This window comes from Gymnoscopelus braueri (assembly GCF_963280865.1).
Source record: "Gymnoscopelus braueri genome assembly, chromosome: 23".
Classification (NCBI taxonomy): domain Eukaryota; kingdom Metazoa; phylum Chordata; class Actinopteri; order Myctophiformes; family Myctophidae; genus Gymnoscopelus; species Gymnoscopelus braueri.
Genome location: NC_137625.1, coordinates 23564179 through 23579408, shown reverse-complemented (window position 1 = coordinate 23579408; position 15230 = coordinate 23564179). Strand labels below are relative to the sequence as shown.

At 40.9% G+C, this 15230-nt stretch overlaps 2 protein-coding genes across 3 annotated transcripts; one reads left to right on the top strand and one right to left on the bottom strand.

The window, feature by feature from the left end:
- Positions 1-441: 441 nt before the first annotated feature.
- Positions 442-7345, bottom strand: atp5f1c (ATP synthase F1 subunit gamma; the record flags this gene model as incomplete). Of its 2 annotated transcripts, XM_080420526.1 has the most annotated exons (9): positions 7243-7345; positions 6550-6584; positions 6151-6282; positions 4717-4921; positions 3655-3798; positions 3473-3537; positions 3230-3385; positions 3008-3104; positions 442-599 (listed from the first exon to the last, which is right to left on the bottom strand). In XM_080420526.1, exons 1-9 carry the CDS (start codon positions 7284-7286, stop codon positions 596-598), a joined length of 882 nt encoding a protein of 293 aa, XP_080276652.1. In that variant the 5' UTR covers positions 7287-7345. The 2 variants fall into 2 exon arrangements, with proteins under 2 accessions (XP_080276652.1, XP_080276653.1); XM_080420527.1 differs by lacking the exon at positions 442-599 and having other exon boundaries at positions 3004-3104.
- A 2166-nt stretch (positions 7346-9511) lies between these two features.
- On the top strand, positions 9512-15189 carry kin (Kin17 DNA and RNA binding protein). The gene is made up of 12 exons (XM_080421557.1): positions 9512-9720; positions 10973-11067; positions 11206-11249; positions 11420-11542; positions 11870-12054; positions 12361-12409; positions 13528-13579; positions 13684-13804; positions 14209-14349; positions 14447-14546; positions 14643-14743; positions 14881-15189. Exons 1-12 carry the CDS (start codon positions 9607-9609, stop codon positions 14950-14952), a joined length of 1197 nt encoding a protein of 398 aa, XP_080277683.1. The 5' UTR covers positions 9512-9606; the 3' UTR covers positions 14953-15189.
- The last annotated feature ends 41 nt before the right edge of the window (positions 15190-15230 follow it).

Sequence of the window (15230 nt, the reverse complement as noted above, 5' to 3'; positions counted from 1 at the left end):
ATACTCATGCGTTTAAATGTTACTTGCAATCAATGTGGACCCTTTGTTCCATCTTGGTAAGTGCTTTTTTGACCACTCATAAAATTGTCTGTCCCCAAGAACAAATATAAAAACATTGATGCCAGAAATAAATGTTACCAACAAAACGTTGACATTACGTTGACATTAACAAAAAGAGGACATGTAAGTACAGTATATTGCTTCCTGCTTGAGGCCCAATGTGTTACAGTTGGCGTATTACTTTTAAAGTTATAGCCAACAAAGGTATACTGAAATCACAGGTGGAGATATAAAAATAAAAAAAAGATCTTAAAAAAGTGGCTAGATGCTGTCGTTTTGTAGCTTAATACTTTCCAAAACAATCATTTTCAGAGAATGACTGACAAATAGCACTCATCATGCATCTTTCACAACCACGAGCACATTTATTGAGTGACAAAACAGATGGAACATAAACAGTTATCTGTAAGAGGTTTATTTCTCTATATTTTACAAATATAACATAAAAGTCTTGATGACAGTTGAAGTCCGAGGTACTTTGAAGCGTGTAAGCCACAACCACTGGCAGCGGACGAGGAGGGAGGATTTTGCCCATTTATCTGCAAAGATACAAAGAAAACGATCAAGTAAGAACACAAAAACAAGCAGGCCCTTAAGAGGGTTTCTAAGAGTTTCTAAAAGGCCATCCTAAAGAGAATAGCATGCTCTTCGAACTAGTCTAGAAGAGAAAGCACACGAACCAATCCAAACCAGCACAAACCAATAGATGTTACCTCCTGTGTGTTAAAACATGCTTCAGTTCCTGGGTTCACCAATGAAGCAGATCAGATTACAAAAGAGAATTAGCATGCAAAACTGAGGGTCAGAGACTGGGTCATATTTCATAAAAAGGAAAGTTCTACTAATAGTCACAAAATTAAGTCATCATTTGATAAATATTAAATTAAACTGAGGTGAAGAGGGTGAGAGTAGGGATGATCAACTTAAATCTCCAATAACAGCCGTCCTTTCTACGTGCGCCGTTTTGGACTATGTGCATAGTTCAAACCAATGTCTTGTAAAGACAGGGCCAGGCAGTTCCTCTACAGCAGTGGTTTAACCCTTTTCAAATCAAGGTCCATTATTCATTCGGCATTTAAACCACGGACCACCATTTAAAATGCGTAAAATGAAACCATTGAAATGAAATCATTTTACGCTCTCAAGAGTTAAAGATCCATAAAGGTAATTTGGTTAACAACTCCCCATCCTTTAGCTGGAGACCACCTGGAACCCCCCCCAGACCACTGGTTGAGAACCACTGCTCTACAGGCATGCAAACAGGGTAGGGGTGAAAAATATGTCAATATTGGCATGTGCTGCTTTTAAACAAGTTTGCATGCCTCCAAAAAAGTCACTAACTCTTTAAAAATTAAGTTTAAGGCCCGGGCAGCTGGCGTAGCGGTACAGGCACCTAGGCTGCTAATGAGAGCGTGTCGCAGGTTTGAATCCCGTTCCTAACTAACTACCTTGCTGCGTGTCACTCCCCATTTCCTGCCAGTCTACTATATTCTATCAAATAAGGCAGAAAAAGCCAAAAGAAAAATATGTAAATAAAATCTAATTAAGTTTACTTACAAAGATTGTTAATTTATAGATCTATGGATATGACTGATGACACAGACTGGCCACATTTAGTCCCAGATCCACATGGGAGCCACACTGTTATTAGACCCCATCTTGTTTAACCCATTAAGACCGGGAACGCATCCGTGTAACCACTATTTTCCTACTATACTTTGGCTTTTCAAATATAGCAGATCTACAAGCTCATAGCGTGGCACTCTAAATCGTGAACATTTGTTCAAATCTTTGAATATATATTATTATTATTTATTTTTTAAGCGAACATTTGTAACTCAAATCGTTGCTTCTGGGGGGGCCCCTGGAACAACATATTTTGAGATGGGGGTCCGCGGCCAAATACATATCTTGGTATTGTTAGGATTTAGAAGACATTTGTAGAATCCCTAGAAGCAAAGATTTGAGTTAAAAATGTTCGCTTTGAAAAAAAAAGAAATATATATATTCAAAGATTTGCACAAAATGTGCACGATTTCCCCCCAAAAATGCAGATATACAAGCTCATACCCTGGCGCCGAGTGCCTGAGCTTGTATATCTGCTATTTTTTTAATAGCCAAATAAATCTATAAAATGAAAGATGCGTTCCCGGTCTTAATGGTTTAACAGTCATGGCTACTATTTAGCATAACGTTCCAGGAAGACCACGCCTGTAGTTTCCATTGGCTTATGAAATCCCTGCCAACGATGTCATCAACAGGTACATTTTCTATCCACGCCACCACCCGCCTCAGACACAGGGCGAGTGGACAGAAATGGTACCTTCTTATGGCGAGCATTAGTGAGGACCGTTGTATGAACACATGGCTGAAAAGTGTTACTTTAACACATTGAATGCCAAAAACGGTCCGGACCGTTTTTGAGGGTCCAAACGAGAAGTGCCGAAAACGGTCCGGACCGTTTTTGACCCAATTCTATTTTTATACGAGTGGCCCACGTGGGGCGCTAAAACGAAACTTTGACATCACCCAAGGAGTTTCTGAGAAGAAGAGGCTGGATGAGGCTCCATGTCAAAAATCCTTCCGGTCGGCGTTTTCAATGTTATCTCCTTGACTAAAAGCTTAATATCTCCATTTCTTTTTAATCTGGTGGAAACGAGCCGTTTTCGATCGGCGATCACGCTGCAATGGAGGGTCGTGTTGGAAATATTATTGTTCCAGGCGTTAGTCGGGACCCTCCGCCGTCTCGCACGCACGCTTTGTTTACATGCACTTCCGCGTCTGGGCTTCTCACAGCACGAAACGTATAACGCAAGTGGATGGAAGAAATGCAGGCACTCAACGTGTAATATTTTAATAAACCTCTGGCACCCAATGTGTTAAGAGGAAAGACAGAAAAGCAGGTTGAGGCAGGAGAACAGATGGAGACAACTTTCAAAGTTCTTACAGAGCAGCAGCTCCAGAAATGATTTCAATGAGCTCCTTGGTGATGACCGCCTGTCTGGTTCGGTTAAAGGTGAGGGTCAGCTTGTCGATCATCTCGGCTAGAGAGAGGGAAATATATAATTTAGTATCAATGCTAAACATGAACCATATGAATGGATCAACTCCTACTGGACAATGGGAGTAAAACAAAACACATTTTAGACTATTCTTTAGAATGTCTTACAGGCGTTCTTGCTGGCGCTGTCCATAGCCGTCATCCTAGAACTCTGTTCGCTGGTGGTCGACTCCTTCATTGCGTAGTAAAGGATGTTGACCAGGGCGAACTCTTGATAGTTCCTGAGGACGTCGGCGTCGATGTCGTCGTAGATGCTCATGGCCTCTGTCAGGCAAGATCGCATACAGTGAGTGACTGGTTCAACACATAAAATCCACCGTTGTTTACTTGAACTTCAGTAAAATGCCATACCTGAGCTGGCAACAGTATCGTTGGAGAACAGAGGCTTCTTGTCTATCTTGTAAGAGATGACAGACCTGTATGGGGGAAAGGTGATGCACACGTGTTCAATTACACCTGTTGCAATACTTCACATCACGTCAAACTAAATGACAGAGTAGCAGCCAGGAATGATGAAGGTAGGCCTTCCTTACTTAAAGTTGTTGTAGACGATCGTCCCCTGGTCATACTCGTATCCTAAGTTGATCAGCTCTGCGGCAACGACGGACGCGTCGTTGAACGAGGGAGGCAGGCGGCCAAGTTCCTTGAAGTTTATCAGAATGTGCTTTCCATGAGTCCTGAATGATGTGAGGAAGATTATACCATGTTATGTTAGGGTAAAAACACTGTATGTAGTCTTATTCCACAATCTCCAAACGCCATATAGTCTGGAACTACACCGAAATCAGAACACGGAAACCGTTCGCAAGCAATATATACTTAAATGATTTTGTGATGATTTATATTAGGATAAATTTGAGCGACTGTGAAGACGAAACGGAAGTGGGGAGGAGGCGTCACATCCGCTTTATTGCTTGTTCATGATCAGAGCTTCCGTGCTCCAGACTGTACCGGAAGCATTTGAGAATTGTGGGAGGCAACAGTCTGGCCATGCAAGACTACTATTTATGTGATGCCATTTGAACTTGTTAGCTTCTTACTAGGTAGCATCAGGAGATAATTTACTAAATTATGTTATAATTAATTGTTTAATTAATTGTGAAACTGGATAGTTTTTGTTGTCATGCAGCAGAACAGCGTTAGCGTAATGTGACTAATGCGCCCAATTTACATCAAAGACACCAGACTTCTTATTTTGAGGGCAAAAATAACATTTTGCATGCAAGACAAATATTCACAGCCGCTGCTACAACTTCATCCTCGGGGAAACACTGCATCATAAATATTATGTTATTTATTTTAGCTGGCTTAAACATGACAAACCCTCATGTTTTCATTCATCCCATTTCTGTTCTGCATGCAGATGCAGAGTATTTCTACAATGCAATGCTGCAAAGTGACATCCATAAAAAGGTATTGTAGTGTTTCAGCATCTTCCATCAGGGCAGTTGGGTAAAGTATGGTAAAGTAATTGCCATTGGTCATGTTTAACATCACAGTTGGACAGGAGCTAAATACGACCTGACTTATTTCTTTGAAGTCCCAAAAGAAGTGTTTCATAAAGCCAACTCTTCTGCAACTTGAATGTCATATACCTGTGAAGTATGCCCCTGAGCTTGTCCCCCACGTTGACCACCATCACCTCCTTGCCAGCCTCTGTCAGAGTGGCAATCTGAGCCTTTATGGCCTTGGCAACACCAGAGTGGATGGCACCACAGAGACCACGGTCAGATGACACACCAACGATCAGGTGCTTGTTGGCGTTCTCTGGTGCTTTGATCTCAGCCTTTTCGTAAAGGGCTGGGGAATAAAGTACAACAAAACCATTACATATGGGAAGTCTGATTCAAAGATCAGCGTTCCACAACAAAATAACCAATTCAACTAATACTGTATATAGGAATGACCCTTTACTTCAATGTCTTTGAGAACAAACTAGAAAAGTGCGCTCAACAGAGCACAAATCTCAAGCGATGTATGCAATTTAAATTTCTACTTAAAGCCATGAAAGAGTAGCACGGCATGAAATATATGGCATACAGGGGTAGCTTAGTCGGTAGGGCTCTCGCCTTTGGACCACAAGGTCATGGGTTCGATCCTGGGCACCGCCAAATCAGCGTATGAGTAGCATGGCTTGGGTGCGGCAAGTCGTGCGGTAAGCACAGAGAGTTGATGGTAGGTGTGGCGCTCCACCTCAGCAATCCATCTCTAGTGCATTGAAACGGGGATAGACTCCTGCGTTCTCGGCTGATACCGACAATAAGCCTTTCCAACAGACCGGCATTTGAACCAGTTGTACATCATCTCTACTGTAGTGTAAAAGTAGTGTGGCATGTTGTCATCGCTAGGACAAACCAAGTTACAATAATAGCTCCATAGGCTCCAATGTCAGTAAACTCCTGCCTGTAATTCTGAACAGATGTCTTAAATGTCTCTGTAATCCACAAAGTCTGATTGTTAATTACTGGTGTCAATTATATTTGTATCACCAGTCGTCAAAGGTTGTTCAAATAGGACAAACTGTAAAACAATCAAAACTAAATGCCAAAACGTTACTTGCTGTATTGATTTAAGATTGGTTGGGGACGAGGCATCATACGCATGTTTGTGTTCAAGCAGCAGCACTGGTGCATGTCTGCAGTTGACTAGCTCAGGTCTATAGTGTAATGCTCATCTCATAACCTGGACGGATGATTGCACTGCGATTATATTATACAAAGAAAAAAGAAGAATTGAGATCCCAGCCTGCACACGAAATATGAAGCTGATCGGCCTAGTAGAATGCAAGATTAGCTGCAGACGTAAACACAGGACAGAACTAATTGATCTCCCGGTGGAAATAATAACTGTTGAATTAATCATTCAATTAGCAGACACTGTACAAAGTTCAAGTCTACACGGTAAAATCTTCAGTGATAATCTAACTTGAGTGTAAAATGGAACCAAAAAAGGTCAATTTCTACACTCAAAAGACTTAAATTAACCTTGAGGATTTTACTGTGTAGGTATAATACTGTATGTATACACACCCAGGGCACCGGTTCCATAGACACGGGCAGGCTTCAGGGCCCTGTCAGCACGGGCATACTTGGCAGCTGCCACCATCTTCATGGACTTGGTGATTTTCTGGATGTTTTTGATGGACTTCAACCGAATGGTGACTAGAGGACACAAGAACAGCCCTCAATGTCTCCAGTATCAACAAAAAAACAGCTTGCTGATGCCTCCTATGTATACAGTGACTTTGCACCATCACTTGAATTGTGCAAAAAGTAACTCAGGTCATTCTTGTCAAGTTACTATTATTGTGCTGCATTGTAGTCAGTTATATACATTTCACTGTGTATATTAGGATAGTAGATTATGTGTATTCAGCTGTGTGGCAGAACCTGTAACAGTCTGTAACAGTTGACATAAAAAGTACTTACTGTCCTTCAGGGTGGCCATGTTCCTGACCTGCCCACTGCAAACGCAGAGAATTGCATTCAGAATTGTGTTGCAAGCGTTATCATCATCAACATTGTTATAAATATGGCGAAATATGCCCACATGTTTTTTAAATGCTCTAATAAATAAGACATATCAGCGTCATATGGGGGAAATATATACACACACCCCTCAACTTGCGACATACAAGCTAACCTGGATAACAGTTTAGCACAGTGATACAACATTAAAACACAAGACAATGAAATGGGGTTAGAATATATAAGTCAAAGTGACCAACTTTCTGGTCATACTTTCAGCGCAGTGTTGAATACAATAACTGTGTGGAGGACAGCTCGGCAGCAACACAATGACATTAAGACGGCCAGTAAATGTCACGTAGCTGCAAGCTAGTGTTAGCCACTGTTAGCTTAGCATCAGCTAACAGCGGCTGAACTTGGGCTGATTAGCCGAAGTTCAGCAGCTGTAGGTGATGCTAAGCTAATGCTAAGCTAACACTGCTGTCTGGCTGTCATTCAGCAGCAACCCCGGCCTGCACGACACTGTTAGCGCACGTCCTTGCAAATGAATGACTGCGTGTCTAACCAACCCTAAACGTGCCACAACAACTAACCACAACGACTGCTAAAAGCAACAAATGCACATTATGTGTATTAAATAATGCGTTAAGTTACCATTGTGGGGAGAAGAACACCAACGAGCTGGTCCGGGCGAACATGTTTGCTGCTTCTCTCACTGAAGGTCAGACATGCGAGACTGCGCAGGCGCCGAGTATATGTCGAAAATGGCCGAAGATCTCGCGAGATTTCCATTGTCCTCTCCTTTATTTTAATCAATAGCACCCAGCTTTATTTCTTTATTTATTTGTTTGTTTGTTTTGGAATAAAAACACATAAAATAAGTCATAAACTCAACTAACACAACAGAGCCAGGGGGTGGGACAACAAAGGCTTAGCATTGCAAAATGATTTATCATTTATGTATTATGAAATTAAGCTAAAATAATTCTAATTGAAATTGATTAATTGTATTATTATTGTAACAGTGGTGGAAAAAAATACATTTTTTCTAAATAAAGTAAAAGTATCAATACTGCAATGTAGAACTACTCTGTTACGAGTAAGAGTCCGGAATTCAAAATGTACTTGAGTAAAAGTCAAAAGATTGGTATCAAAATGTAGAAAGTACGCATTATGCAGAATATCCCATTTCACAAGTTCAAATGTATGAAATGTATATAATATAATAATAGCAGATCTACAAGCTCACAATGCGTTGCATCGCGAGGCACTTATAGGGCTGAAGTGGTAATGTGTGTTTTGTAATAAAATAAAAATCTACAAAGTAACTAGTATTACTAAAGTTTTCATATAATTGTGTAGTGGAGTAAAAGTTTAATATTTTCCTCTGAGATGTAGTGGGGTAGAACTTAAGTAAAAGTACTGAAATTTGTAAATGCAGAAAAAAAGTGTTTTTGTTTTGTTTTAAACCTCAACATTTTACTTACGTACAGTACTTGAGTACATGTACTTGGTTACTTATTGGTTGTAGAAACGGCTGCTGACTGTAGAACGTCGGATGGCTGCGGGAGGGATGGAGAATGAGATGCAAACAGAGGAGGATTCAAGGGGAATTGAAAACAAAAAGAAGAGAATAAGGAGCATGGAAAACAATCTATCAAGTGATGAAGAGAGTCAGTTGGAGAAAAGATATGCAGTAGGAATGAGAGCTGTCAAAAAAGCGGATGGGATATTTAAGGACCGGCACAAAGTTGCAATGTTTGTTGGAAGGAAGGTAGGAGAAGTGAATTTGGTCAGAGTAACTAGAAGTGGTGTCGTAGTGATTGAGTGCAAAACAGAGAGGCAAATGATAAAAGCATTGGACATCACAAAATGTGATGGTAGCAAAGTGGAGTGTTTTGAGCTTGGAGGAGATGGAGCTGATAAGATTGGTGTGATAAGTGGGGTGCCACTGTCAATGGAGTTGGACCCATTTATCGACCATTTATCGATTAAAAGAGTTAGGAGACTGAAACGTGTCAGAGATGGGAAAAGAGAGGATAGTGAGTCATTGTGCATCACATTTTGTGGAGATTTGCCAGAGAGGATTTATGTTGAATATGTGACATATAAAGTCAGGCCATTTGAGAGAGGTCCTCTAAGATGTTTTTGCTGCCAGGCGTATGGACATGCTGCGGCAGTATGTAGAGGAGTCCGGAAATGTGGGAGATGTGGGGAGGAGAAATGCAAAGAGTCATGTACAACAGAGACGAGTGAACCAGTGTGTTTGCACTGCAAAGGGAATCATTTCACAGGGTCATCACAGTGCCCTAAAAGAAAAAGGGAAGAAAGTGTGAACAAGATTAGAGTAGATAAGGGGATAACTTATGCAGATGCAGTGAAGAGAATGGAGGGAGAAAATGAAAGGGTGGTGGAGAAACATGAAAGGAAGGAGGAAACAAAGAGAGAGGAGCAAACAATTTGCATGGACAGAAGACAGTTTTTGGCGTTTATCGCTATGGTAGTGAATTGCGCAGTAGAGATGAAGGGGAAGTCAGAGAGAATCAAGATGATATTGGAAGCAGCCAGGAGATTCCTGAAGATTGAAGACATAAGTGGAGAGGATCTTGACAATATCTTGAGGGAAGGACTTGGTCCAACTCAGACCACTGGGTCTGGGGAATAGGATGGGCTATAATGTATAATTACTTTGGGTGGACACTGGACAGGACATAATGGACACATAATTAGATGCAGTAGTATTAAAGAATTGTCTGGTCCATAATATGGGTCAGAAGGTGGCGGTAATGCACCAAAAACTGGATGCCAACCGCCGTAAAACAAAAAGAAGAAGAAGAAGAAGGTTGTAGAAACCCCAAGTCTCGCGAGACTATTCTCGAGTGACGACGACAACGGAGGAAGTTCGTCGAGTACCGAGTGGAGATTGAAGAAGTAGTAGAGCAGCCAGCCAGCCAGCTAGTAGCTAGCCTAGCACAGTACTAACCACAGAGTAAACATCTAGCTAGTTCACGATCAAAGATGGGGAAAGCAGATTTCTTCAGCCCCAAGGCGATAGGCAACAGGATCAAAGCCAAGGGCCTCCAGAAGCTCAGATGGTATTGTCAGATGTGTCAGAAACAGTGTCGAGACGAGGTGAGAGACCACAACAACACAAAGCCATGGTGCTCAGCTGTTAGCTTAGCTATAGCTTAGCCATCTATTTTCAAAAGATTTTGTATACATTTAAAAACTTGTGAAATGGGACATTCTGCATCATGAGTACTTTTACTTTGGGTACTTTAAGTATTTGTTGATGCCAATACTTTTGTACTTTTACTCAAGTACATTTTGAACACCAGACTTGTAACAGAGTATTTCTACGTTGTGGTATTGATACTCTTGCTTAAGTAACAAATGTGAGTAGGCCTACCAGTCATTAGTAATGATGAGAGGGGTCAAAGACCCTGGGAATACATTGTGGGTTTCTTCTCTCTTACCCAACTGATACCAGCTAGATGATGATGATGGCTACATAACAGGTTTAGTTCGCCTATTCTAGCATCTGCATGATGGTGATATAACTATATAACCCACCCACTGGTGGGGAAAAGTATTCAGGCTTTGTGACACGTTGTGAGCTTGTTTAAACATTTAAAAACTTGTGAAATGGGACATTCTGCATCATGAGTACTTTTAATTTTGGTACTTTCAGTATAATGTTATGAATAACCTTTGCTTTATCACCACCAGACCATATGTTGTTTTTGTTTTTAATACTTTTTTTTATTGGATTTTTTATAGCTATAAATAGTATAGTATAAGCTATAAAATATAAAACAAGAAAAGACAATGACAAATAATTTGGTATGAATTCAAATAAATATACAACATAAAAACAACAACAAACAGTTATACAGATACAAACAACAACAGACACTCTTGCTCTCATACTCTCCCTGCACAGATCTTTTGTAAAAAATTGTAAGAAAAATAAAAACACTCCAGTTCCTTTTCATTTTTATTTTTATTTATTTTTATAAGTTAACCATTATGTAGGAGGGGTCAGCGTGCACTTATTGAAGTGGTCGATGAAGGGTTGCCAGGTCTTGTAAAATTTGTCTTCACTCCCTCTCAATTCAAACTTTATCTTTTCCAATTGCAAATAGTGCATTACATCTTTCATAAGTGCAGTGTGGGTTGGAGCCTGCGCTTGCTTCCAATTCAACAATATCAGTCTGCGAGCCAGTAGAGTCACACATGTTACCATGTTGTACTGAACACTAGTCAGTTTGACCGTAGGCCCTCTGACTCCCAATACTGCTGTCAGTGGATCTGGGTCAAAAGTTTTTTTTAACAATGTCTGAACCATATGTTGTTTTGAACCATTTTCTCTGTTTGCTCACAGAATGGTTTCAAGTGTCACTGCATGGCGGAGTCCCACCAGAGGCAGCTGTTGTTGGCTTCCGAAGATCCTAACCAGTTCATGGACCTCTTCTCAGAGTGAGTCCTGTGATAATGCTGTGATATGAAGTTGCATGAGCTGATATTTACAGTCTTATAAAGACGTACTGGCATGTTAACCTTTCACCCCACTGACCCCAGACGGTATAACTGACTTTACTTTCCCCGCTTTCCTAGGGAGTTTAAAAGTGACTTTTTGGACTTGTTAAAAAGACGTTTTGGTAAGGGTGGATTTCCCCATTTAACTTTACCACTTTAACTTCACAGTTAAAAGCTTATTACAGGCAAATAACGAGCATTTTCTTCTCTCTCTCTCTCTCTCTCTCTCTCTCTCTCTCTCTCTCTCTCTCTCTCTCTCTCTCTCTCTCTCTCTCTCTCTCTCTCTTTGCAGGGACCAAGCGAGTGCATAACAACATCATCTATAACGAGTATATCAGTGACAGGGAACACGTCCATATGAACTCCACACAGTGGGAGACGCTTGGGGACTTTACCAAGTGGCTGGGGAAAGAAGGTCAGTGGGGCGTGATTATGAATCCCACCAACGTTATAGGATATAGACCCGCCTTACCTGTCTGATTGGCTCCCTGGCAGGCATAGTTTTACTGAGGTTAGGGTTAAGGTTAGGCATAGTTGCAAAAACGAGAACTGTCGATCACAGTGACTACTGACCAATCACAGCGGGAGCTTATGTCTAATTGTGTGAATCACCTTCACTATCTGCTATCTTCCCTCCCAGTGGTTTGGAGGGGCTTTGCTAGTTATTTGCTAGTCAGGTTTTGAGATAGAAAAGCACATTCTTTATAATGTGTAATATATCTTGCTTAATGGTACCCCCTAGGTTTGGCAAAGGTTGATGAGACCCCTAAAGGCTGGTACGTTCAGTACATTGACCGTGATCCGGAGACACTTCGCCTTCAGGAGGAGTCGGAAAAGAAGAAGAAACAGGACTTGGATGATGCGGAGCGTGGTGCTAAGTTCATCGAAGAGCAGGTCCGCAGAGGCCTTGAGGGCAAAGAACCAGAGGTGAGCCCCCCCAACACACACACACACACACACACACACACACACACACACACACACACACACACACACACACACACACACACACACACACACACACACACACACACACACACACACACACACACACACACACACACACAGTACTTGAGCCAAGGAGGACACAATGCACTTCAATAGGACACTTGCTGTGGCATCTATACACTTGCTGTGGCATCTATACTAACATAAAGAAAGTGCTTTCCTTGTGCAAGATCTAGATGTTTTGCCGCAGAATCAAACAATGTTTTTCTGTCTTTTATTCCCTAGGAAACACCAGTTTACACAGAGCTCAAGCGGGAGAACGAGGACGAAAAAGGTTAGTCTTGGGGACTGATAGCTTACCGCTTAGCTCTTTTATGTACATAAATGTACACATTTGCACTGAGACGTTCCTTTTTTAAGCTCCAAATCTTTGGATGAAAAAGGACATTGCAGCTTTTGTGTAGTGGTGCTTATCCAACAACAAGCTGTTGCTTCAATCTCTCACTTTCATTATTTATATATACAAAAAAATCTGCTTTCAGCTGGACACTTGTATTGCAACTGCAAGTCTCTCCTGCAAGTCTTTCCTTTCCTGTATCTCAGTCCTCATTAACTAATAAAAGGGGGACAAAATGAAGAGCTCTCCAAACACTGCAGATGTGCTAATTATAATGTATTACCATATTATACCATACAGTTTAGTTAACATAATGTTTTATTCATTAAAATAAGTCCCAGATTGTAGCTTTAAAGGCTGTATATGGACACTTAACCCATTAACACATTGATTGCCAGAATTATTTCAGATTTTTTGCAAAAAGTACTCAGGAGCTGAGATACAAAATGTCTAAGTTTTAAGTTAACAAGGAAGTGGATGGGAGTCTAGATCTTCGACAAATCATATGTCCTTGGTCTTTGGGTCAAATTAAAAAATTAAAAGAATATTTTTAATTTGTTTTTGATATTATTATTTTTTCTTAAAAACGAGTTAACTCGATCTTGGCAATCAAGTGATGGATTTTAAAAACGAGTTAACTCGTTCTTGGCAATCAATGTGTTAAGACCTGGAACGCATCTATGTCATTTTTTGATTTGAGCTAAGGCATTCTTTTACACTTTGGCTATTCAAAAATAGCAGATATACAAGCTCATCTGCTATTTTTGAAAAGTCGTGAAAATGTGTGCAAATCTTTGAATATATCTTTTAAAGCGAACATTTTAAACTAAAATCTTTGCTTCTGGGGGTCCCTGGAACAACATATTTTGAGATGGGGGTTGGCGGCCAAAAGCATATCGTTTTGGGCATATCGTCTTGACATGAAAAAGTTTGAGCACCACTGATATAGAAACGTATGTTTTTTCAGAATACTGTTGGGATTTAGAAGACATTTTTAGAATCGGCTTCAGGTCTTAATGGGTTAATGTAAAAACAACTTCTGCTTGTTCTTTCAGTTGTCTTCAATATGGGAGCGTGCTCCTCTGCAGCAGGTCCATCTAAACCAAGGTACAGAGACGGCTCTTTTGCATTAATATTTAACTCTGCTACATAAATGACAGACTGACATGACAATCATCACTTATGATTTGTTCACAACTTGGTCTCCATAGTACCGTCAAAGGTCCAAGTGCCCTGACGATAGCAGCGGCGTCGGCAAAGCGGAAAGAGATGTCTTCCAGTTCAGAGTCCAAAGAAAAGAAGAAGAAGTCTGCCCTGGATGAGATCATGGAGGTATTGCGTCAGTGTGTTGTGTATTTATTAGCCCTGTTCAGACCAAAGATTTCGGATGAGACTTAAGGCCCCGTGTAAACGACCACGGTCTCGAAAACGGCAAAATAAAATATCAGATCCGTCCGCTTAGACTGCATTTTCGAGAGTTGAAACCGCATTGAAGTGAAAACTCCTTCTAGAGTGGAAATCTTTTAGAACGCTCCGCCTCTGTGTAAACATGCAATATGGGGGAAACGGCAAAAACCGCTTTCTTTGGCACGCAACACCATCGTGCAATTGAGCATAAATTTAGCAATATCTCTCTTGTCTTCATATCTAATGGTTGAAAATTGCGTTTGTATCTGTACTCTGTGCAAAATAGGGTCAGTGAAACATAAACCATTTGTGATGTCTTTATTTTCTAGATGGAGGAACAGAAGAAGAAGATGGAGGAACAGAAGAAGAAGTCAATCAGAACTGACTATTGGCTGCAGCCTAACATTGTGGTGAAAGTTGTCACTAAGAAACTGGGAGAGAAGTACCACAAGAAGAAGGCCGTCATCAGGGTAACATTGGATTCATTTTAAGTGATGCGTGCTTGTGTGTATGAATTAAAGAGAGCAAGAGTGACTAACATTTGTATTGTTACTCCTGTTGCCACAGGAAGTGCGAGACCAATACACCGCTGTAGTGAGGATTATTCCCTCTGGAGACAAACTGAAACTAGACCAGAGTCATCTGGAGACTGTTATCCCTGCAGTCGGTAAGGATGCACACATGAGATTGTCCTGGCTCAATATGTACCTCAACTCCAGGGTCTTAATCTAATCCCCCACCCCTATGTAACGGTGGCCTGCAGGTAGACGTGTCCTGGTTCTGAATGGACCGTACAGAGAGACAGAGGCTGTGTTGGAGGGTATAGATGAGAAGAAGTTCTGTGCTACACTCACGCTCGACTCGGTAAGGGAGAAGTACAGAATTGCTGCAAGCCTATGTCCCATTCTTTGCACCTTTTGTCCGTCCATTTTTTCTCAAATAGATACATAATCCTGTATCTACCGTATGTCTTCTTAACATTTGGGTTGTCTCGTCTCCAGGGTCGGATGAAAGGGAGACGGGTTGACGGCATCGCTTATGAGGACTTTTCAAAACTGGACGGCCCTGCCTAAAGATCCTCACTGACCACTGGCTGAGGGACTCTACTGTGTCAGGCTCCCTCCGAACCTGTATATATATATACATATGCCACAGTGCATTGTCTGTGGCGCTTACCACCTTTACGCCTTTTAATTTCAGAATAAGTGAATGAGATCAAGATGTTTTTTTTGTTTTTTATTTGGTGAAATTAACGAATATTGACAATGAAGATGTATCATTTTTCTTGAATAAAATACAACAAAAGTGAATCATGTGTCCTTTTATATAGTGGTACGCTGAGAAATATGTA